A 22,743-nucleotide genomic window follows, 5' to 3' on the forward strand; every position below is an offset into this window, starting at 1 on the left:
GCAGGAAATTCTTTAGATGTGGTCTCCTGTTCTCCTCAGTTAAAAGGACTGCTCTGTGGTAGGTGGAAATCTTCACAGAGGTTTGATGTTTCCTTGGGGTATAACTTGAGTCTGCGCTGACGATACTTGAGAGGTGTTAGGCTGGCATTGAAGAACACTGTGTTGAAATGCAGGAATCTGAAATCATTGAAACCTATTCTTTAACCTATTCTTTTGGGTTTCTTTTTTTCTTTTTTTTTTTTTTTTTAATTACATGTTAAATACTCAAATAAATGAAAAAGCTTATACCATTTAACTGTTGAATTTATTCTAAATTCTGATCCCTATTGTATACACTGTCAGCCTTTTCTCACCTTAGAATAACTATGTATTAGTGTTTTCTGTACCTGCAGAGCCTTTCATGGCAATTACTTTGCCGTGTGAACTGCAGAAAATGGTATACAGATTTTCTGTTGCCATCTTTAAGAAGTTTTGCATATATTAAATAAAAATGCTTTCAGTTGTCTCCTCTGTATGAATGTATTTTTTCATCCATGAGCTAAGGTATTTCCTTTATGCCCTTGCAATGTTTGTAAATCTTAATTTAAAACCTTGGTCAGTAATTTTATGAACTGCATCTGTGTGCAGATACTGTTCCTGTTAATCAACCATGACACAGTAAAACAAATCTAATGTGGACATCCTTTACCTTTCATTCTTACCAAACAGCATTCTGCCTGGGAGGACCAGATTAGTAGAAGTCAACATATATTTCTAACTGTTATTCTTTTTTTTTTATAAGGTTGGTAGTTGTGGACATGTGGGAAGTGAATTTTAGGGGCAATTTTGTGTCTTTCATGAGACACTTCATGCAAGAGTTATTTATGGGAATATATGGGTTTTCAGGACTGCAGCCAAAACCAGCATTTTAATCCCTGTCATTTGGATAAGAGGAATTATCCATGTAATTAGTTTTAAATGAACTTGAAAGGTGTTGCTTAACTTGTGTAAATTCCATCTTAGAGACAAGTAAATAAATACAAATTTGCATTTAAATGATTTTTAGAAATACTTGAAGTTTTAAATAACATCACAGATATTCACAGACACTTCACATTCAGACATTTCTTTCTCTTTCCAGTTTAGAAAGTGTGAACTGAGGGCTTGAACCCTTTATAGGGCTTTAAGACTAGAAAGTTCACAGTTGAATTAAATTTCCCTTGGGTTCCTTTATTTCATGGAGAACAGTGGGGGAACAGTTGGAACTCAGGAGCTATTGCTATATTAAAACATAGGCAGGAAAAATCTGACCTCAGAATGGGACATAGATCCAGGCTTATGGGAAAAATCCCTGCCATATTTAAGTCTGTACAACAATGAAATGCGTGTAGCTGAAGAGGAAAAGGTTGCCCAGCTATTAGCTGCTCAGTTCCAGAAAACGGAGAATGGAGTGTGGGTTGCAGCCAGTGCCTGGAGCTGCTGGTACTGGTGGTGTTTCTCACGATCAGCAAGAATACAAGAAGAATGCTCCTGCATCACCGAGATGGTAATGCTGGCCTAGTAGGTGGTGTCTTTCACTGGCTGTGGCAGTGTGCTGGTTCTGGCTGGGTTCTGCATCTAGGCAGGATTCTGACTTAGAGGCGTTGAGTCATATGCCCGCTGTGGTAGCCTCGCGCCAGTGGCCCCTCAGCCAAGCGCACACACCAGGGGTCTGATCCTGCCGTTCCTCGCATACTGAGCAGGACTACTATTGCAACAACATATCATCAGTAGGGTAAAACTAACCTGTCTCACGATGATCTAAACCCAGCCAAGACCAGCACAGGCAGCCAGAGCTCTCTTAGACCACAAAACAGTCACTACTGGCTATTATGTCTTGGTTCTGCAGGGTCAGCCAACACACTGCATTACCATGGACTGGAGGCTGCATATTCCACTCCATTGCTAGCCAGGACTTCTTTCCTCTAAGTCTTCACACATTTTAATTTGGAACCATAACACTTTATTCCCAGAATAATTCAGAATTGCTAGTCATTGAAACATTCCTACTTCTAACAGTGTTTGTAAAACTGTGTGGTTCAGAGAAATTTAATTAATCATTAAGAACATAAAAAATTTTATACTGTTCTCATACATATCAGGCTCCTAATAGCATGTTTACAGTCCTTTGTACTTCAGATAATCCTGCTGAAATCTTTGGAGCTGCTTGTCATGTGTATATTAGTTAACACAAGTAAGGATGGCTGAGCCTAGCACATAATCATAATCATAAACACAATGTTCTTGTCAAGTGCAATGAGAGAAATCAATTGCTGTGACAATAATTGCTATTCAAAGTCATGGTTTTAGAAAAATAATTGTTCAATTATTTTTATTTTAGAATTGTGCTTGCTTTATAACATATCAATTAAAATGTGCTCTATTTGCCAATAAAAAGATAGTAAATAATATGTCAGAAAAGCAGTTCTTAGAAAAACAATATACGTGATCTCTTAGGAAACTTTTGCAATATTAAATTAAAAACATTAACTTAGATAAGAGACTAATTTTCTTTGCATGTGTCTACATTAAAAAGCTTTTTGTCATCCGGGTTTTTTACTGAATACCATTTTTTGTTGTTTGTGTTTAAGAAACCCATAGTTAGTATGAAAGAGAAACAATAGAGTTCAGGGTCACCGTTAAGATTGCTGGTTAGTGAAGTGTACATTTTTTGTGCTCTTGGGGAAGATAGTGAGATTAAGGGGCATGAGGTTTCTGGATCTAGAGGGGTATTTAACTATTGTCTCACACAGCAGATTTCAAGCAATTAAGCAACAGTTGCCTTGGTGGCCCAACTCCTATTTTTTCAGAAGAAGGCTTGGGAGGAACTTTTATAATATGTGTGAGTAAACACATGTGGGCAGTCAGTGAGGCTGCTGTGCACCTAAATAATTTAATGAAAGTAATCTTTGGGCACTTATGTCTCTGTTAGTAAGCAGTGTGGACAAATAAGAGATCTTCTGTTGAGTAAAATGGTGCTGAGGACCTGACGTCCTCACTATGTGCACCTTGTCATTTTTTCACTTTGGACTAGCCCATTTGTGTCTGGAATATACATTGCACATCTTCCAGTTCAGTTTCCACATCATGAGCTCCAAGGTTGCTCCACAGTGTGAGCCAAAGCACAACAGTGGTGACAGTCAGGGAATTTGATCTAAAGCCCACTCCAGATCCAGACTGAAGCAGCAGTGCAGGCGTACCCCTAGGAATCTAAGCACCTGTCTGCCACATGTGTTTGAGCATGGTAACAGTATAATGATGTTAATGTGATGCTGCATCGAGGTAACAGGCCATCAGTTTTCTTGTGAGTTGTTAGACTGGTCTTGACAAACTGTGCTGCACAGATATGCTTCTCCAAAGGTGGGCTTAACCGGGGGTAGCTTAGGGACTCTGCGCCACCCTCAGCTGTGCGGAGCTGCTGTACTTTGTTCCCTGGTGTAATATGAGCACATGTGATGGGTGCTTGAAGCAGAATCCCACACAATTTTTAATTTTAATAGAATTAAAATTGTACTAGATTTACAGTAAAGTTTAAAAAATTGTTTGCTTTCATCCAATATGGAAATTTATACTGACTTATTATGTAAATTCGTAGCTTATGTAAAATCAGAGGAACAACAATTATTAATGCATGAATGTTTACATACATTTTCTGGACATTTTAATTTCTCTTTACATGTTAAATAATAAGAGAATGAGAAAAGATAGTGAAGGATGGAACATTTTGTCTTGTTCTCATTACCTTCCATTTACAATATTGGTCCTTAAAATATTTGTATTTAATTCATGAAATAGTTCCTTTTACATCACTGCAAAAATAAGTAAATTATTTCATTTTAATGCAAGTACTTTTTTGGTACAATAAGTAACTTACAGGCATTAATATGTAATGAAATAAAAAAGGAATTCTGTAATATATTTATAACGCATTCATAGGGCTTAAGGCACAAACGTGCTGTTAATTCGTCTAGTCCAGCCACACTGACCATTACATTCCATGGATTTTCCCCTGCATTTCAGACTGTTTAATGATGATCTGCAGGTTTCATTTTAATTTGAGAATACCAACATATCCACTAATTCCCCTTATGGTTTGTGCTAGTGGTTAATCTTAGTTTTTAGCCTGCCTCCTAATCACACACACACACAGAGAATAGTTTCTCGGTTACTCGGTTATGGAAAACGCTGCCCTCTCACTCCTCAGTCAGGTCTGTGAACTGCACTAAATATGTCTAGATATGACCTCTGTAAAGTAAAAATAGGTATGCAGGCAGGAATTATTCCTTGCAGTTTTCCTTTTCTGTGTTCTGTTAAATCAGTATGTCCCTTTTCATCCGTCTGGCCTAGACCTTACTACTAGACCCTGTTTTTCTCTTGCAGCCCTTCCTTGGCCACTTCTCCCTCCCGTATTGGACATAAATTACTTATATTCAGGGCTTCCTCTTCAGTTTATTTGTTCTCTAATTGATTATTGTCCTCTACTTAATACTAAGATGATAACTTTCAATCAGCCTGTAATACACACCACTGGTGACAAATTGCTCCCTTTCAAGCATGCTTTTATAGTGTTTCTCCCTATTTTGTTCCACGCCATTTGAAGGAGCAACTGTGGAAAGCGATGTCATTATCTTCTGGCAGATCGTTTCTTTGTTCTAGAGACTACAAAATCCTGATAATGCTTGGGCTACTCCAATTTTAAGTGTGTCTCAGCATGAAAGTTGTCTTATTGGGAAGTATACATAAGTGCAGAAAGTCATTCACTCTGGGTCAGTGTTTCATCTGCATTGCAAAGGCCTTTCTCTGTTTATTCGATGTCAGAGTCTCAACTAGAGGGTCAGATGTTGTGGACCAAATCTGTGTCCATGTGGATGAGTCTATGTAAGCACATTTATTTTTTGTACTCCCTGTTTACCATCCATCCATTTTCTGTATCTTAGACATTCTGCTCATTGCAGCATAGTCAAATATTATTTTTCTAGTATATGTAATCTTATTTTATGATACAGAAAATAAATCACAATAATCTGAGTTTAATTCAAATGTGTCTGCTTCCAGCCATTGTTTCTTACCATGTGTTTCTGTGCCAGATGAATAAGCCTTGGTATTTTCTCCCCATGGAAATTTGTGCACACTGTAGGCAAGTCACCACTAGATCTTTTTGAAAGGTGAAATGATTGAGCTTGTTAAATCACTGTCAGTAAAAGGTTTTCTCCAACCTTTGAATATTTTTTGCGATTCTTCTCTCTGTCCTCTCCATGTTTCCAACCTCCTTTAAAAAAAAGGAAATATCAGAAATTCAAGAGCAAGTCTGATAGTATCTGTTTTGGCAATACCTTGTAGAGTGATAAATTAATCTCCCAAGTGCTGCTTACTGCTGCACACCTGAGTATTTAAGGTTGTTTAATCCTTTTTATTTCAGCGTCCCAGAAGCAATTCATACTGAGTTGGTCATTCACAGTGATCTCTAAATTATTTGGGGAATTGCGTAATTCCAAGGGGAATACATATCCTTTGATCTGTAAATGAGGCCTAGGTTCTCTGCCCTTATAAATACAACTTAGTAGTTGTGTTTAAAAAAAAAAAAAAATTAAAAGAATTTGTGGAATAGGTGCAATTGACCTGTCGGCACACTGTATGATTTCTTTGTCCTCATTACCATTAACTTTTCTTCCCCTGGTCTTTGTGTCATGCATAGACCTCTCAGCTATTATGTATCAGTCTCATCAAAACTGACTGGATCTGATGCTCTGGGAACCTTGCAAACCCATCTAGAAATTTCCTTTTCTGATGTTGGTCCCCTTCTGACAATTTCTTTTTTAGCTGTCAGCTGGGCAATTTTTAATTCATTTATTTTGCGCTGCACTGATCTCTGTTTTGCCACACTATCTATCATTTTGCTTTCTTCTCTTATATCTCTGTCTCAAGAAGGACCTAAGAAGTGTACTGGGGGATTGGAAAGCATCCTTCTATACTTGTTCTTCTGTTATACTCTTCCTCTGTAATGTTCATGTCTTTATCGTTTCTCCTTTCGACTCCCTATTGTTTCAAAACCAAAAGGAGTTTATTTCTACTGCCATTGCATTCCCCTAGCCAAGTGGACTGTACTCCTTCATACATTTTTAGTTTGTGTGTTTGAGATGAGGTCATGGCTGCTTCAGGATACAGACATACTATAGATTTATGCACTGGCATCCCAACGCTTTCTGTTTTGTTCTTTATTCCTTTTCTAATCTTCCCTAACATCCTATTTGCTCTTTTGACTGCCACTAAACATTCAGTTGATATGTTCAAAGAACTATCTGCAATTGACTTCAAGACCATTTTCTTGAGTGGTAATTGCTAATTTAGAACCTATCATTGTGTATTTGTAGCTAGAGATTTTTTTTTTCTTGTGCACATTGCCTTCAGTTCATTGGCACTGAATTTCATTCTCTTATTTTATTGCCAAGTCACTCAATATTGTGAGATCCTTTGCAGTCAGCTTTAATTTTTATTGTCCTAAATAAACCAAGGCTATTATCTCACCACAGTCTGGAACTAGGTTAGCTTGAAAAAAATCTATTTTCCATGTTTTTCTTCTCTTTGTTAACATGAATTTTGATTTTTTTCCCTTCTGATTATTTTTATTAAAAATAAAAACCAGAATAAAATAAAGGATTTCATGTTTACTTGCCAAGAAAAGATCATGCAAGTGTTAAGTAAACATTTCACATTATCAATGCTGTAATTTCCAATGATTTATATTATTTTATGGGTGTGTCTTTGAAACATTTGTTTCTGATTTTGACTTTGCAAGTAAACTAAGCTATGTTTTGACTGATGACAGGAAAGTTCAGCATGAGACCCAGCTCCATTGACATACAGAGCACAGAAGCAATTTGGCTTGAGGTTTTCAGCCAGAACTCTCAAGTTTTTTCTTCTACTAGCATAAGAGAATTGTTCAAAAAATTAATAAATGTGAAGGACAGAATTTTCTAAGGAAAGAGATTCCATTGCTTGTCATAATGCAGCGGTCGCACAGAGCAAGGCATTCTTAGTTTCTCGTGTCCAGCTCTCTTGAATGCATTCATCTTTTTCAAATTTCAGGAGCTTTGAGTTCATAATTCTAAACAGAGTTGCTGATGTTTCCCTAATTTATTTTTCTGGAAGGACTATAGAGGAGGAGAAGAGCAAGTGAGATGGCTTATCCCCACTTCATGCATAGCATGCTAATTTGTAGAACACGACAGTGTTCTGGTGTTGCCCCATAGCATCTGGTGCAGTTACTAGCTAGACAGTACAGTATATGGTAGGGGAAACATTTCTGGGAAATAGTATTTGTAAGCAGCTATTGGTTTAAAAGATGTTGCCGCAAAAGTGGATTTATTCTGGTGGTCAGTGGGGGTTTTTTTGATATGTTTTTTCCTAGACACCAAATATAAATTCTCAGTCAATGAGTGCTTGCTTTCAAAGGAGACTGGAGAAAGGGAGACAACCAAACACAAATTTTAAAAAATGAAAACAGTGCATCAACTGGAGTGATGTATTAAACAAAATGGTGAATGTTCTCTGGTGATCAGTTTCTGTCATAACATTCTTTGTGCTACTTAGATAATTTGTCGTAAAAATCTCTTAAGAGAAATCCTTCTACTAAGAAATAAAATGGTGCATCAATTAAAATGTTCTTACTGCCTTAGTTCGTTTCAGCGAAGACCCATGTAGAAGGATGATTTACACTGAGATTCATTAAAGTGTAAGGTTGTGATTTCTCTTCTGAATTCCCTAAGGTGCTTGAACCAGCACTTACCCTCTCACATCCTTTTATTGCAGATTGTTGACTCTTCCAACAATTTTCTGTTGGCAGAATGGTTCTTAGATATGTTGAACTGTTCTGATCCATTGATCAGAACCAATCAAAATTCCAGATACCTTTAAAGGATCTCTGACAAGAACCAATAAAAGCTCAACGCAGTATTTAAAATGGCCCTACAAGGAGAGAAGGAGAATACATCTTCCTTTCCATAGAAATCCCTAAGCCCCAAAGAGCATTAAACAACTGCTAAAAGATCCTGGTGGTTGACATTGGCTGTTAAGAGGAAAGTCAAACTTCGTATCTAGAAACAAATCCTTTAACAATTTTTTCCTTTCAGGTTCAGAACAACCAGCCTTCTTGGAGCTAAACAGACAGAATTAAGTCTCTTAAGTAAAAAATCAAGCTGTTAATTTTGATTGAGCAGTCTATGCCCGAACCACTTTATATATTTGGGACTTTTCTCTTTCAAACTTGGTCTCACTCTGGCAGGCTGTTCAAGAAGAAATTAATAAAAAAGAATTTTGAAAGTTTGTGTGAAAAGTGTTTTAAGTGAATAAGATGCTGATAGAAAGTCATATCAATTTGTATTACTTTAACCATCAAGAAAAGCTTATGTTATGGAGAGTGAGTTTTGAACATACTCAGAGCAATGGTACTTTTTGTTGTTAAATATTCAGTGGTACAGCTGATTCTGCTGCTTGCGGATCAAGGAATGATTGGGTGCTTTCATTCCATTACCTAAATAGTGACATTAAACTATAGTTGCCATAAGCTGGTTTCTAATAGTCTCCATATTTTGGATAAAAATTGAATGCCATGAGCTGTTATTTCTGGAGATATATCTTCTAGGTCATAATTTCAGTTCTGTTTACAGCATGGTACAGGGAAACATTGGTGTTACTGCATGGATGATGATTATATTTTTGCATTTATGCATGGTACTCCACTGAACTATGCTACTTCAGGGAGTTCTTGGTATTTCCTATACTAGCTTTCGGGGGGGGGGGGGGGGCGGGATAAAAAAAAGAATAAGGATGACTAGTATAGTTCAATAGTTACAGGGTTGTATTAATTGCAAACACTGTGAACAGCAGATATGCTAACATGACCGAAAGTTCTTCATACAACTAGAAATTTCAGATATTTTAATAAAAAACTTTAGATGCCTTTTGTCAGTATCCAGAAATGCACTGAAAGAGGTTGAGAGTTCTATGATCTTTCTACCAAAATCCTTTATGGACTAAATGTTACAAATACAAAAATATTGGAGCAAAAGAGAAGGCACATGCTCCGATTGTGAACTGGAGAAGCTTAATAATTTTTATATTCGTCTGTTGTGTCATTAGGACTGTAAAATGGTGATGTTCTCTGGGTTTTTTCCCTGTGTGATTCACTATAGAAATACTCAATTTGATAAACCAGACCTACTGTCATGTGCAAACCTGGTTCTTCAAACTAATGAGACTCCCTGCATAGTTATCATTCCTGTATCCCAGGAAATTATTCAGAATTCACAAATGGAGAGGAGTATAAACTGGTATAATTATTTTGCTATAGTTCATCCTCTTTTTCCATCTTCTGAATGTGGAACATGCAGTGCGTCATTGTTGATACTGTTGTGGGTGTGTGGATGGTTGTAATGGAGCTTATCCCATGCTAATGGAGACAGTAATAGCATTTTGTGAAGAAAATCACGGCATCAGAGGTGTACATCCTCTTTTGACTTTGAACTTGGATGGTCGACTGTTTGTCATCCTGGTAGAGTTTAGTTTTCCTCTATTTTTGTGGGTTTTTTTCCACGCTTAAATGTATTTTCATTACCTTTGATACCCTAAAAACATCAGCTTTTTCAGACCATTATGTTACAATTACTTTTTTTTTTTTGTAATTGCAGTTGTTTCTTATCCTTACTGCTGGTAGCTGCTGTCGTTTGGAAAATCAAACAAACCTGTTGGGCTTCTCGACGGAGAGAGGTATCAATAACTTTAAGATTATTGTGGTAGCTTTGTCTTTCAGAATAAATTGAGCGCTCTGATGAACAATCACACCTCCACTTTCTCCTGGGTGCACAATTTAAATATTCCTCTAAACATTTTTTTTACCCTGGACTTTTTATGCCAGGAAAAAAACTTTGTTTCTTCCTCCTGTCAAAAATTTTAAAAATTGCAGCTCTAGGTTGCAGAAAGCTAATTTTTCTTTATGGTGGAATATTTAGAATAGAATAGAATATTTCAGTTGGAAGGGACCTACAATGATCATCTAGCCTGGCCACATCGGGGCTGATCAAAAGTTAAAGCATGTTATTAAGGGCACTGTCCAAATACCTCTCAAACACTGACAGGCTTGGGGCACTGACCACCGCTCTAGGAAGCCTGTTCCAGTGTTTGACCACCCACTTGGTAAAGAAATGCTTCCTAATGTCCAGTCTGAACCTCCCCAGTGCAGCTGTAAACCATTCCCACACGTCCTGTCACTGGATACGAGGGAGAAGAGCTCAGCACCTCCCTCTCCACTTCCCCTCCTCAGGAAGCTGTGGAGAGCGATGAGGTCACCCCCCAGCCTCCTTTTCTCCAAACTAGACAAGCCCAAAGTCCTTAGCTGCTGCTCCTCATAGGACATTCCTTCCAGCCCTTTCACCAGCTTTGTTGCCCTCCACTGGACGCATTCAAGTACCTTAACGTCCTTTTCAACTTATGGGGCTCGGAGCTTCACAGGTACCAAGGTGAGGCTGCACCAACGCTAAACACAGAGGGATAATCACCTCTCTTGACCAGCTGATTACACTGTGTTTAATACATCCCAGTATTGTCAATAGCCTCAAAATAGTAGTGCAAAACCATTGGTAAACTGAGTGAACACAGAGGATCATAGTGTAGCATTTCAAATTTTCTAGGAAGCTATTTGATGCTGTGACTTAGGCTGTGTTGTTATCGACAGTCATTGGAACATATAGTAGGAGACAACCCTCTCTGCAAAGAGTTTATACTTTCATTTTTTTTTTCCTTTCTCTTTTGTTTGTAATTTTTTTTTATTTTACGCAAAATTCTATCTCTGTTGATATTAAGTTCTGTCATTAAAACCATGGCACAGTTGAATCTCTTCAAATACCTTTTTCTTTTGTTGTCTAAGTCATTATACCTGTGTTGGAATATTTGGCCCAAATATTTCTTCTTACCTGTTTAACAAATGATTAAGCTTATATGAGATTAAACTTAGGTTATGTATACTGCTACCTGTACATAACATGATTCAGATGATGTATATTTACAGTTGCCATATTTCATTTTGTTTTTATAAATAAGATATATCATTTTTAGCCAGTGATTTTTTTCCCTTCAAGATTCTAATCTTGATAGTTTTTGGAAACAGCATTTGCTTAATGGTATTGTAAGCTAGATTTAACAAAAAACGCCAATTCTTTCTTAATTAAGTATTTTTTCTTAGTATACAGGTGCCATGAATGTTTAAATAACTTTTATTTTTTACTGTAGACCTACAGTGAATTTACATATGCTTTAAAAGCACCAGGTAACTAGCACTTACAATTTTTCTTCACTGAAATTATAGAGTAGTAATGCCCAGGTTTAGCTTTGGACTGGTGCTACAAGGAAAGATGTATATTATCATAGTTACTTCATGTAGGCGGTTTTTTTATTCAGGTGAATATTATTAAGCATATTCTCCCTCTAAGGGCAAGTGCTCATATATTTGTTATTACTTGCAAAAATACAGATGAATGTTCCTTTAAACTACAGTATTCTATTCAATTTCTTAATATTGCATTTGAATTTGTCTCAATACTTAACTTGTTAATAGTTATGTGCAAAATTGTATTGTGACGGAGTGTAACAATTCTTTTATTTCATTTCTCATGTTAATAAGGTTGTTTTATTGACATGTTTAAGAACAAATATGAACACATGAGTTTACACATCTAGGGTGTCTAATCTGTTTTCCATGGTTACTCTCCTAGATGTTTGGAATATAGTATTTTTAATGTAATCTGTAGACATCATCCTATAAAGAACACATTCTGATTTAAAAGTTTTTGAAGTTTTCCAAATTCTATTTTCCTAATGTCATCAGAAGCATTTCTAAGACTGTATGAATCCTCATATAAGCTGACTGATAAATACAATGTAAACATAAATCAGCTTCTTTGGCACAGCAAAATAGAAAGAAATACTTGGCAGTTGGATTAAAATCTCTGAGGTCTATGCTTCAGTTCTGATCCTTAGTTTTCCTTGTATATAACTAGAGAGGCTTAGTTGTCTTTTGTTCAGAAATGTCCTCTGTTTAATTTCAAAATTACATGAGTATGTATTTCTTCCTATTTTAAATGAGGTGTGAAACAGTACCCAGAGTGTGGTAGCATTATGAATTGTAAATGTTTAAGCAAACCTCCTTTATTTTCAATCTGCTATTGCACATCAGCAGCAGTTCACGTCAAATACAAGTTTTTCAATAATGATCCACTTAATATTTTCCTTTGATCTAGATCAGAGAACTTGTTTTCATAGGTAGCATCTTTTTTTGGGGTTTTGGAGTGAAGTGTTACAAATAAATTTTATGAATAACACACAAGTATAAGGCAACCTATTGTTGAAAACTATTCTGAAGTACCTACTTTTAAAGTCTACACGTGTAGGCAGATGAGCTTCCCATCTCTTTCATCTTTCCTGAAAGACAGGAATGTTTGACTCTTTAGATGTTACTTTCATATGGACACAAACTATAGTAAGAAGTGAAATATAACAAGAACACAAACAAATATGAAAAAGCATGCTGTTAATAGCTATTAATCCAGTTATTGTTCATCCCAGTCTGTTTCCCCCTAGAGGAGGAGCAACTGTACTATCCAGTTCTTGTGATCTCATAGTAATGAATTTTATCAGGCTGTTGGGGTAAGCAAATAATTTTTTTTGAAGTTTTCGAAAACTTCTATGTGTAGCTGAAAATTCAGAACATTGTCCTTTTTTGCCTTCTGACTTTAATGCTTAGCTAAATTGGTTCATTATTGATTCCAAACTGAAGGTGGCATGGCCTCAATCCAATAGAAAGCAAAAGCAAGTTGTTTGCATTGTGTACTGTGAATGTCTCAATTTCCCCATGAATTTAGAAATTTTCTCTCCAGTTTCTTTCCTAGTTTATTGTCAATAGAGCAAATATTTGCTTTCTGCTGCTCAGAGCACTGCCCAAATCTTACTGAGCAGTTAATTTGAATTTAGGCTCTATTATATGCACATGTAAGAAACTATTATAGTACATGAAAATAAGTAAACAAATAAATAAAGACATTATGTCTTCCAAAACTTGAAGTGATGTTTGTCAGCACTGAATTTAACTTCCCCTTTCCCATATCTATTGGTGTTTCGATTTAGTTAGTTGAAATTGTTTTTCTGTAAGACAAGCCCTTGAGTTTTGGTAATTTTTTTTACTCATAACAAAATTTTGGTTCTCATCTTTTTCCCACTTACACTGCTGCCTCTTAAGATATACTTTATCTAAGGCTTTTTGAACATTTATATTTATACTTTAACTCCTGTCTGAGCTTTTCTTCTTCTTTCCTGTCTTCTGAAAGAACAAGAAACAGTAAATAGACTTTCTTTCACCTTGTACCTTCAAAGTTATTCCCTTCTGCACTGAAAGAAAATGGGAAGTATCATTCTTTTATTTCATAGTTCCAAAAAGATCAATGAAACTTTGAGCAGGAGAACATGAACAACCTCCTGCCTGGCATCCCTTCACACCTTCCCACACCCACCTCTCCCATGGATCTCCAACATTTAAAATAAAGTTTTTAAGAAAGGCTGAAGTAATATAGTGAAATATTGCTCATCTGAGAGTGCATGATCCTTGAAAGGAATAATACAGAATATTATGAAGTGATTTCTGAAGCATTATTCTTATGGCACTGTCTTTCTTGAGAAGCAAGGCAGAAGGAATAGGGTACATTCTCAAGGGTACCAAACATAAAATTCCTACTTACAGAGCGGGATAATATTTGCAGGAAAGCATGGAAATTCAAGTAGGAGTAGATAAAGGGCAAGATATATTTGTTCGTCAAATAAGTTAGAGGAGTTCCTAAGTATTGCAAAGTTTAGGAGCAGCAAAGCATTTTTAGAGAAGTCTTATACTACATAAAAAGATGAGATAATGTCCTCTAGGTTTTAATCTCTCATCCTTCTTTTTCCTCCAAAGACTCACAAATCTTTCTACCAGTACCTTTCTTGGAGAAATTTCACTTGCATTTTACACCCAGAATTCACCCAAGAGCCTGTCCCTGAAGTTTCAATCTAACTCTGTTTTCCTTCTTTATACAAAAATGTTATATCGCCTGGATTTACTAAAGAAGAAAATCGAAAAGAGTATTATTTGTTGTCTCTGTGTGTTTCATATCAGAAGTATTCGTTCAATCTTTTGTTGAGAATGGGTAGAAGAGAATGTTTTTATATCATTTTACCGAAAAGCTCGGTAAGTTGCCTGCCAGTTTTGTAGTGACTCAAAGGGTTTATTAATGAACTACTTCTGGAGAGGTACCACACTGCAGATAAAATTTGCATCCAAATGATTTCTTATTAATAGTGTGGCAAACTTTTTTTTTTTGCTGACAAGATTACACTGAGATCACTACCAAAGCTCATACAGATGGGATTATAAACCACACAGCTTCTAGTTGAGGTATTTTAACAAAGTATTGCTTCTTCATAAGGTAAAGCATTTGCTCTGTGCTATTCATTCAGCCAGATATTTTAAAGAATTGTTACCTTTAATCCAGAATCTTGCAATCAGTGATGTCCATAGAGGCGTACTCTTCCTCTCCCCACACAGATACACAGAAAATACAGTCATGTGCCAATGTGTCATGTGTCATTACATACATTTGTGCATATTGGATCAGTCAATTAGTTAAAGTGCATTTTTACATCTTTTCTTATGATAATCTTTTTTACATATTATTATAATTGCACTCAAGAAAGAGCTTACCTATCTCAAAAAGATGAGTCGGAATCTTATTTCCTCACGTAATACACTGGAAGTCTCTTGAGAAATGAGGAAGTAATGCATGACTGCACATTTATGTAAAATTGTTTGAAAGCATGGTATTATATGTGTAAAGTGCTTGCCTAACTTTAAAGGTTAATATCATTCCTTTATTGGAATTTTCATATTTATATATAGCATTTCATTATACAGTCAGCTGTGAACCATTTGCCTGTCTGAAAGAATAGCATGTACAAGCATAAAACCATGGAATTATAGAGAATGCTTGTTTTGTACAGTGTGTGGGTGCCACACAACTTATTGCTTCATTTCATTAAATAAGCTTATGTTTGTTTAAAAAACCCCCACCTTTCTAGCCTTAATTTTAATATCAAGGTAGTTTTATTCTCTTGAATATTCAAAGATTCTGAAAAACACACAAATGAAACTGGAATAGACGACTTCTTAATAACAGTAACAATTCATGTAATAGCTCTAGGCTCATTTCTATGGTAACCCTAATAAGAACAAAAAGTTCAGTTACGTTGATAGTACTAATGATTGTAGACAATATGTGAATTTCAGCTAGAGCCTTTTTATTTATATTGTAATGACAGTTGCATTTTTAAAATATTCCTTTCACAAAAGGCAATAATGGCTTTTGGTGTATGTAATATTTTTTATGGAACACAACATGTTTAGTATAGGAATATTAATATGTATAGAATGTGGTGTGTTCTTGAACAACAAATGAAGGAGCAAAAGGAGTACATTGGTCCATCTATATATTTAATGTGGGCAAGGGACCACCAATAGTAGATGTAAGGAAACCAAGAAATGCTAATACATATCATTAAAGTACCCTAATGCATAATATTATTCATGTGTGTAGGTGTCTACAGGATTATATGCTTTACCTTTAAAAGTTGTTAACCTCACAGATCACTTTTCTGGTAGCTTCTTGTCTGTTGCTTAGCAAATATCTTACACATCTATATGTACTTACTCATAGACTGTGTGAGTAATCCTACTGAAGTCAAAGGAGCTATTCATAGGACCAGAATCTCAACTTGTTATATTGCTCAAGCTCTTCAGAAATCAATAGAGCTATGACTGCTTATTTCAACTCTGGATCTAGTTTTACTGATGATAACCGGGGCATTTATTTTAAGCTGACATTTTCTTTATTCTCTCCAACCTAAAATTTAGGTTCCTCTCTGAATGAACCTTTCAAGTGATATGCCTATTTAGTTGACACTAGATCTTGTCTCAGGACTCCCCCTGCAGTCAGTATGAGAGGCATCTCCAAATGACTTGCATCCCACCCAATTTTCACAGTGTTGATTTTATACTCTGATACTTGTGGGAGGCTGACTTGTTGTTAACAATGTAAATAACCCAGCGAGTCAAATCTCTTATTAACTCCTGAAAGTTAATCCTTGATTTAATTTTTTAAAATTTAAGTTGTATTTATAATACTGTCACTTCATATTCATAGAGGTATATAATTTTCTTATATGTTGTACTACCATATTTTTTGGCAGGATAATTCCTCTCCTCTCCTCTTCCTTTCCTTTCCTCTTCCTTTCCTTTCCTCTCTCTCTTCCTCTCTTTCTTCCTCTCTCTCTCCCCTTTCTTTTCTTTCTTGTCTTCCTTTTCTTCCTTTTCTTCCTTTTCTTCCTTTTCTTTCTTGTCTTTCTTTTCTCCCTTCCCCTCCCTTTTCCTTTTTTTTTTTTTTTTTTAATGAATACTGAAAAAAATCTGTAAGTTGGAAGTAGAGAGCTGACTTATGGTGTTACCTTTTCTGGTGGCCAAGTTTGGAACAGAGACAAATAAATCCAAATCAGCTATTCAAGAATGTACACCTGAGCTATGAAAATTTGTTCCTGTATCTAGTACTTCTGGTACCTCTAGTCCTTTTTTTCTTAAAGTATATACATGTAAACATGTTTTTTTTTTTAACAAGTACATGTAAAAGACACTGGAAATCAGTGTGCTTGTGCAGATAAAAGATGCACTTTTAGCTAACACAAGGCATTTATGAAAGCTTGCTAACAGATTGGTCTTTTTCTTCATTCCACAAAAATTCAGAAGGTAAAGAAGATAACAGATGACAACAGATTTTGCAAGGGAAATTGTGGGCTACTTCTCTTTATTAAAAAAAATAAATAAATGACGGAAAACATAAACTAAGAGCTGTTTTAATTATATATACATATGACCAGGAGAAGAAAGTTGTTCGCTTTTCTTAACATAATAACAAAAGTTCCTTCTTGTATTTACATAGTGTAGTTAGAATGAAGAATCCCAAAAGGCAATAATCAAAACAAATTAATTTCACTATATGTGATTCCTGGGTGTATACATAGAAGGAAGCTCGGATGTATTTATTGGTGCTGATAACATTACTTTAAAATGAATAGTTGTGGTATTATGTTCAGTAGGGTTGAGGTATCTAAATATTGGTGTAAGATACTGCTGGAGATAATATTAATGTTATAATGGACTCTTGCAAGTGTACTAGGTTAAGCTTTCAAGCTAACAGGAAGGTAAAAATAAAGTTATTTAAGAGGAAGAGGGAACTGGCCAACATGCAAAAGGCTGCCTGAGGCAACTGGCCACTTGGCAGAGCCTAAGGAGCCTTTAAGCTGTATGGTCTGAGAAGGTTCCACAGGACTAGTTGTAAACATAAGAGCATTAGGAGAATTTTTAGCAACTACCTGTCAGCAAAAAGCAGCAGACAGTGAGAAAGGCAATCCTTAGTGGGGCCCTAGGAAGAAGACAGGTAACTTCTTTTGAATTTCTCAGAAGAAAAGTCACCTGGACTTGTTTCCATGGTGTTAAAGGAATCAGGACAGTGCATATGTTCTTTATAAATAAAGAGGATTGCACCAAAATAGATGATTCATTTTTGTTTCTTAACAAAAACAAAAGAGCAGGTGTTGAATATTGGCCGAAAGTAGTAAGAGTCTACTTTACATCTGTATTACCTTGGTGTTTGCGGGATAGTGTTAATTTTTTATCCCCTATTAAAACACAAACAAACCTCCCATTCCCCAAAGCCCTGTAAGAAACAATTGAGTGGATTTAGGTGCAAAACCCAAAATTATTTAGAAACTTGGAAGAACTCTGCTATGAAGAGAGAGTGAAAAGGTTTGAGGGTTTACAATAAGAGCACTTTGAGGGAAGTGCAAATACTCCTCTTTAGTTCCTCCTTAGCTTTTGTCAGAGTTGGGAGCACGTTTAGTGGCACTGGGTAGACAACTTTGGCCCAGGTGAGTGAATTGCACCGGGGGAACCATGAAGGAAATTAAGGCAGAATTGTCCTTCCTCCAAAGAGCAGGGAAGCAACTCAAAGTCCAAGCCTAGAAGATACATATAGTTCCTCCCTCTTATTCTATTCCACCTTTCTACCTAGTTCTGTTTATTTACAGTTGAGTGTTAATCATGTCTTCTAAAATTATATTAATTCATGGTAACAATACTTTTGATTGCTTATAATGCATGAAACATTTACTACTGGTATGTGGGCAGCTGATAATATTGTTGATGTTCTTTCAAAAATATATCTGCTTCCACAAATGTCCAACTTCTCCTTGCAAATATATCAAACATATTTTTTTTTCAGAGCTGATTTTTAGGTACATTTCTGTATGTGTGCAACTGAGTAGCAGTAAAGAGGGATTAATATGCCTGAATCTATTCCAGAGTGTTTGCATTTCACTTTGCCCAGCTTGGACAGTACATGACTTCTAAGATAATCACATTGACCTTTTTGTCTCTTAGTGTTGATAATATACACAATTATTCATGCTTTCTTTAAAAAAAATGTTTTAAGGTGTCACTAATTGGTGATCTCTTAAAGAACCACTGTCAAAAAGTGGTTAGCAAAGGTGGTTTCAATATGTGGACTTAACAAAGTTCGATGGCAAGGTTCACTCTGTTACTGTATGGTGCAATCATTTGAACAATGATTCAAACTGCCAAGACAAAATCAGTTACCAAGACACAAATAATCAAAGTTACCAAGTCACAAATCAAAGTTACCATACTACAAGTTTATGCACACTATTGGTCACTTACCAAAGATCTGCCATTGGTAAAAGGTCTCTCTGCCTTGAGGAGCAACACTGAGACATGTCCCAGATCAAGGGGAGATCGCCACCGTTCAGTCACATTGCTTAGCAGGGAGAGCTCAAAGGCAGCTCACTAAGGCTGTTATATTTATGGAATAAAGCGGTTGGCCTGTAGTCAAATTACATGTGATGGGAAAGGTATGCATGAGACTCCTTGTACCCACAACTTTGTTCCTTGATAAGTGAGTCTTGCAAAAGCCACCCACTATTCATGTGTTAATCGCATGATTGCTGTTCCAAGCTCATACACATCGATGCTCACTGTGTCACTCTGCTCCTTTGTGGGTTTTCAGAGAAGAGGTTGAAACTAGGAGAGTTCTTGGCCTGGCTACAGCTCAGGCCTTTACGTTCTTTGGAGCCTGTACCAAACTACTGCTAGTTTGGTTAAGGGGTCAAGTTCATCTGTCACAGAAGGCACTGAAGTTTCTTATATGTGGACAACACCCTACTAAGGTCAGAGCTTTAATAATTTACAATGCAAAGAGAATGCAATGATCAATGCAACTGGAAATTAGTTAACATCACCAACTTATTTTTTCAGTGCCTGCACTATTAATTGGTTTACTCCCTCAGCAGGATGTGTTCAGAGCCGTGAATGTCAGTATTGTTGCTATCAGCAAACTCTATGGGGAACTTCTCCACTTTCTCTAGATACTTATATGTACAAACATTCCTTGGTGTCCTCCCCCTGAGCAAACACTGGCTGTGCAGTTCATCCGGGCACCTTCTAGTCTTCTCCCACTTCTCTGGGTAGAAGGAAATAATAGTAGGTTCATGGGGACAAAATTGGCACATGTATGCTTATTTCTTGAGGAACCTGTGAATACAAAGTAATAGCAGAACCTTAGACTGGGAAAAATCCCCAAAACCCTATAGAAGAAAGCATGGGTGTATGACACAGTCTACAACGAGGTAGAGTAGTTATTCTTTCTTAAGGATATTATGATGTAATGTTTATCCTTCCTGGAGCTATATTTTTTATTGCTCCAACAGTTCACAAACAATAGTTGGGAGTTAGTGTGACCTGATATAAACTAAGCTCATTACATTAATTTTCAACAGATAATTAATAATTAACATATAACCTTTGGCTTTCTTTTTATCTTCAAGTATTGACAGAATTCACATAAAAACATACTATGTATGGAAAAAATGCTTTGAAATGCAAAACTTAATTAAAATTAATGTAATGTTATTTTAGGACAGTTGTATAGTAGCAAAAGTACTATAGGGAATATGAATATTTGAATAGACCATTATTTTTATCCATGCTGTTCGATTTATACACAAGTAATTTCTGGAAGACAGAATGCCATTTGATGTTTTGGTTGCAATTTATTGGATTGAGTACACCATGGCAGTTAAGTTGTAACATCAGTAAATTGCTCTAGACTGCTTTAACAATCACTTGACCCACATGTAATTAACAAAAATGAAACAAAAGTGAATCATAGAATCATTAAGGTTGCAAAAGACCCTTAAGATCACTGCCAAGTCCACCACTACACCATATCCTCAGGTACCATGTCTACCCTTCTTTTAAATACCTCCAGGGATGGAGGGCAGGAAGGCCCTACCGAGGGACCTGAACAGGCTGGATCACTGGGCTGGAGCTAACTGTATGAGATTCAACAAGGCCAAGTGCTGGGTCCTGCAACCCCAGGCAACGCTACAGGCTTGGGGAGGAGTGGCTGGAGGGCTGCCTGGAGGAAAAGGACCTGGGGGTGCTGGCTGACAGCTGGCTGAGCATGAGCCGGCAGTGCCCGGGTGGCCAAGAAGGCCAGCAGCATCCTGGCTTGTATCAGGAATAGTGTGGCCAGCAGGAGCAGGGCAGGTATGGTGTCCCTGTGCTCGGCACTGGTGAGGCCCCACCTCGAGTACTGTGTGCAGTTTTGGGCCCCTCACTACAAGAAGAACGTTGAAGTGACAATGAATCCTGTAGCTTGAACTTTTTTGGCTTTCTGTGCTCCACATACCTTTTCAAAATTGCAGTTAATTAGACCTATCATAGCTAAATAACTGTAGTTTCTTAGTCTTTTATATTTGTGCAGCCATGGTCAGAAATACTACTGGAGGGGATAGCATGTTCTGATCAGGAGAATTTTGGGTTTGGAAGACCATAATTTGATTACTGGTGTTATAGGTGCCCTTGTGCAAATTGCTTCGCTGCCTGGGCCATCAGTTTCCTCATCTGTAGAACGGACTCAGTTGTTCAAGTCTTCTTTATATGTTTTTCATTAAAGATGCTGTTGCTATTATTTGGGGAGCCTAGTCTCCTGACTGTTTTGCTTTAGTCCCCAAGAATCCTGTTTGTCCCTGGCCAATTTATTCTGACATCTGTCTGTTTAGGAAGTGGACACTGGACTGGTCTCTTAATTGTTGTCTGGGTGCACTGCTACTAATCAAAGATACAAACATGCTCTGCAATACAGTCTATTATTTTAATGTGTTATATTTTAATTCATATTTTAATATTTGATAAAATACATTGTGAAAGTATGAAATACCTCATATGTGTTTAATTTTCAGCTTAATTAAAACCAATCACCCATCTCTTAGTGTTTTATGCTTTCTGAGTATGTTAATGATGTACAATACTGATTCTGCACTACCGTAATAATTTATGCCTTCAGAAAGTTAAGGAAAATATTTCCAGAACACAGCGGGAGCATGTTACAAAAATGCCATACCAATGCCTCTGTGAGCCAAATGCAAGTATCAGATGCACCACATTTTGATTTAATACCTTAACAGGGTCCATTAGTAATATTCCTGAACTTGTCTTCTTCCCCATTCACATGGAAAGCAAGTCCACATTGTTAATATTGTTAATGACTAAACCAACCATGCATGAAATGTCCAAGTTTCACCTCTGGTTAGAGCATCCAGTATACTGTGAGCTCATAGAAAACAATGAACATAAATCACTTAGGTAGAAAGGGAGGAAAAGAGGAGCCAGAGAATTATGGTCAGTGAATTCCCTTGAAGAAAAGCTAAGCTGTTTGTAAGCACCTATGAAAAAAAAGATTAAAAGCCTAAATGTTTTTGTCAGGAACCAAACCATGTGAAAAGATTATGCTTTTCTTCCAAGGTAGGATAAAAGGCCTTGTGAATGGAGGGGAAAGCATCTGATGCTTGTACAGTTTGGCATTATTAAGGCCTTAAAAAGTCTATCACATCATACTTTAATAAGTAAGGCAAGGAAGCATTGCCGTGATTCCATAGCTGTGGAGTAGGTGCAAAACTGGTCAGGAAAACATACTTACATGTTCATTATCAATAAAATGAGGTACTAGCTACATGCTGACTGTAGTAAACTTCATTAACTACAGGTTAACTTCAAAGATGTGGCCTAGCTCTGAAACTCGTCAGTGTTTTTATTAATGACCCTAGTTACACAATTAAAGAATACATCTATTAAATTTGCAGATACTAGAAGCTGGGTCACAAGTGTGTTGCAAGCAGGATTATCCTTCAAAATAACCTTTACAAGTTAGAGAGAATATCCATACTGGTGAATGCAAGCTTTTTACCTGGAAGAAGTAATCATCTTCTTCACAGAAACAGCGATGAGGAAAAAGCTGACTGTGCTACAATTCTTCAGAACTGATCGATGCCTTAGAAATGTTCACAAGCTGAATGTAAGTGAACAGCAACCTAATTACAAAAAAAAGAGAATATATTACTGACTTGCATTGGTACAAGTAGTAACTCTAAGGCATCTAATTCTTATGCTTTACTGAGTATGGCCTTAACTGGAGCATCATGTCCAGTTCTGACACTCCAGTTCAAAAAGTGTATGGAACATTTGGA

The 22,743-nt window shown here is 36.6% G+C and overlaps 1 protein-coding gene across 3 annotated transcripts in view; it reads left to right on the top strand.

The window, feature by feature from the left end:
- Positions 1-22,743, top strand: part of ATRNL1 (attractin like 1) — a 524,212-nt gene that overhangs the window by 282,480 nt on the left and 218,989 nt on the right. For all 3 annotated transcript variants that reach the window (XM_064464229.1, XM_064464230.1, XM_064464227.1), the window contains exon 26: positions 9,705-9,783. In XM_064464229.1, the coding sequence (XP_064320299.1) occupies positions 9,705-9,783 (79 nt within the window). The remainder of the gene's footprint in view (positions 1-9,704; positions 9,784-22,743) is intronic.

This window comes from Phalacrocorax carbo, chromosome 12 (genome assembly GCF_963921805.1).
Source record: "Phalacrocorax carbo chromosome 12, bPhaCar2.1, whole genome shotgun sequence".
Classification (NCBI taxonomy): Eukaryota; Metazoa; Chordata; class Aves; order Suliformes; family Phalacrocoracidae; genus Phalacrocorax; species Phalacrocorax carbo.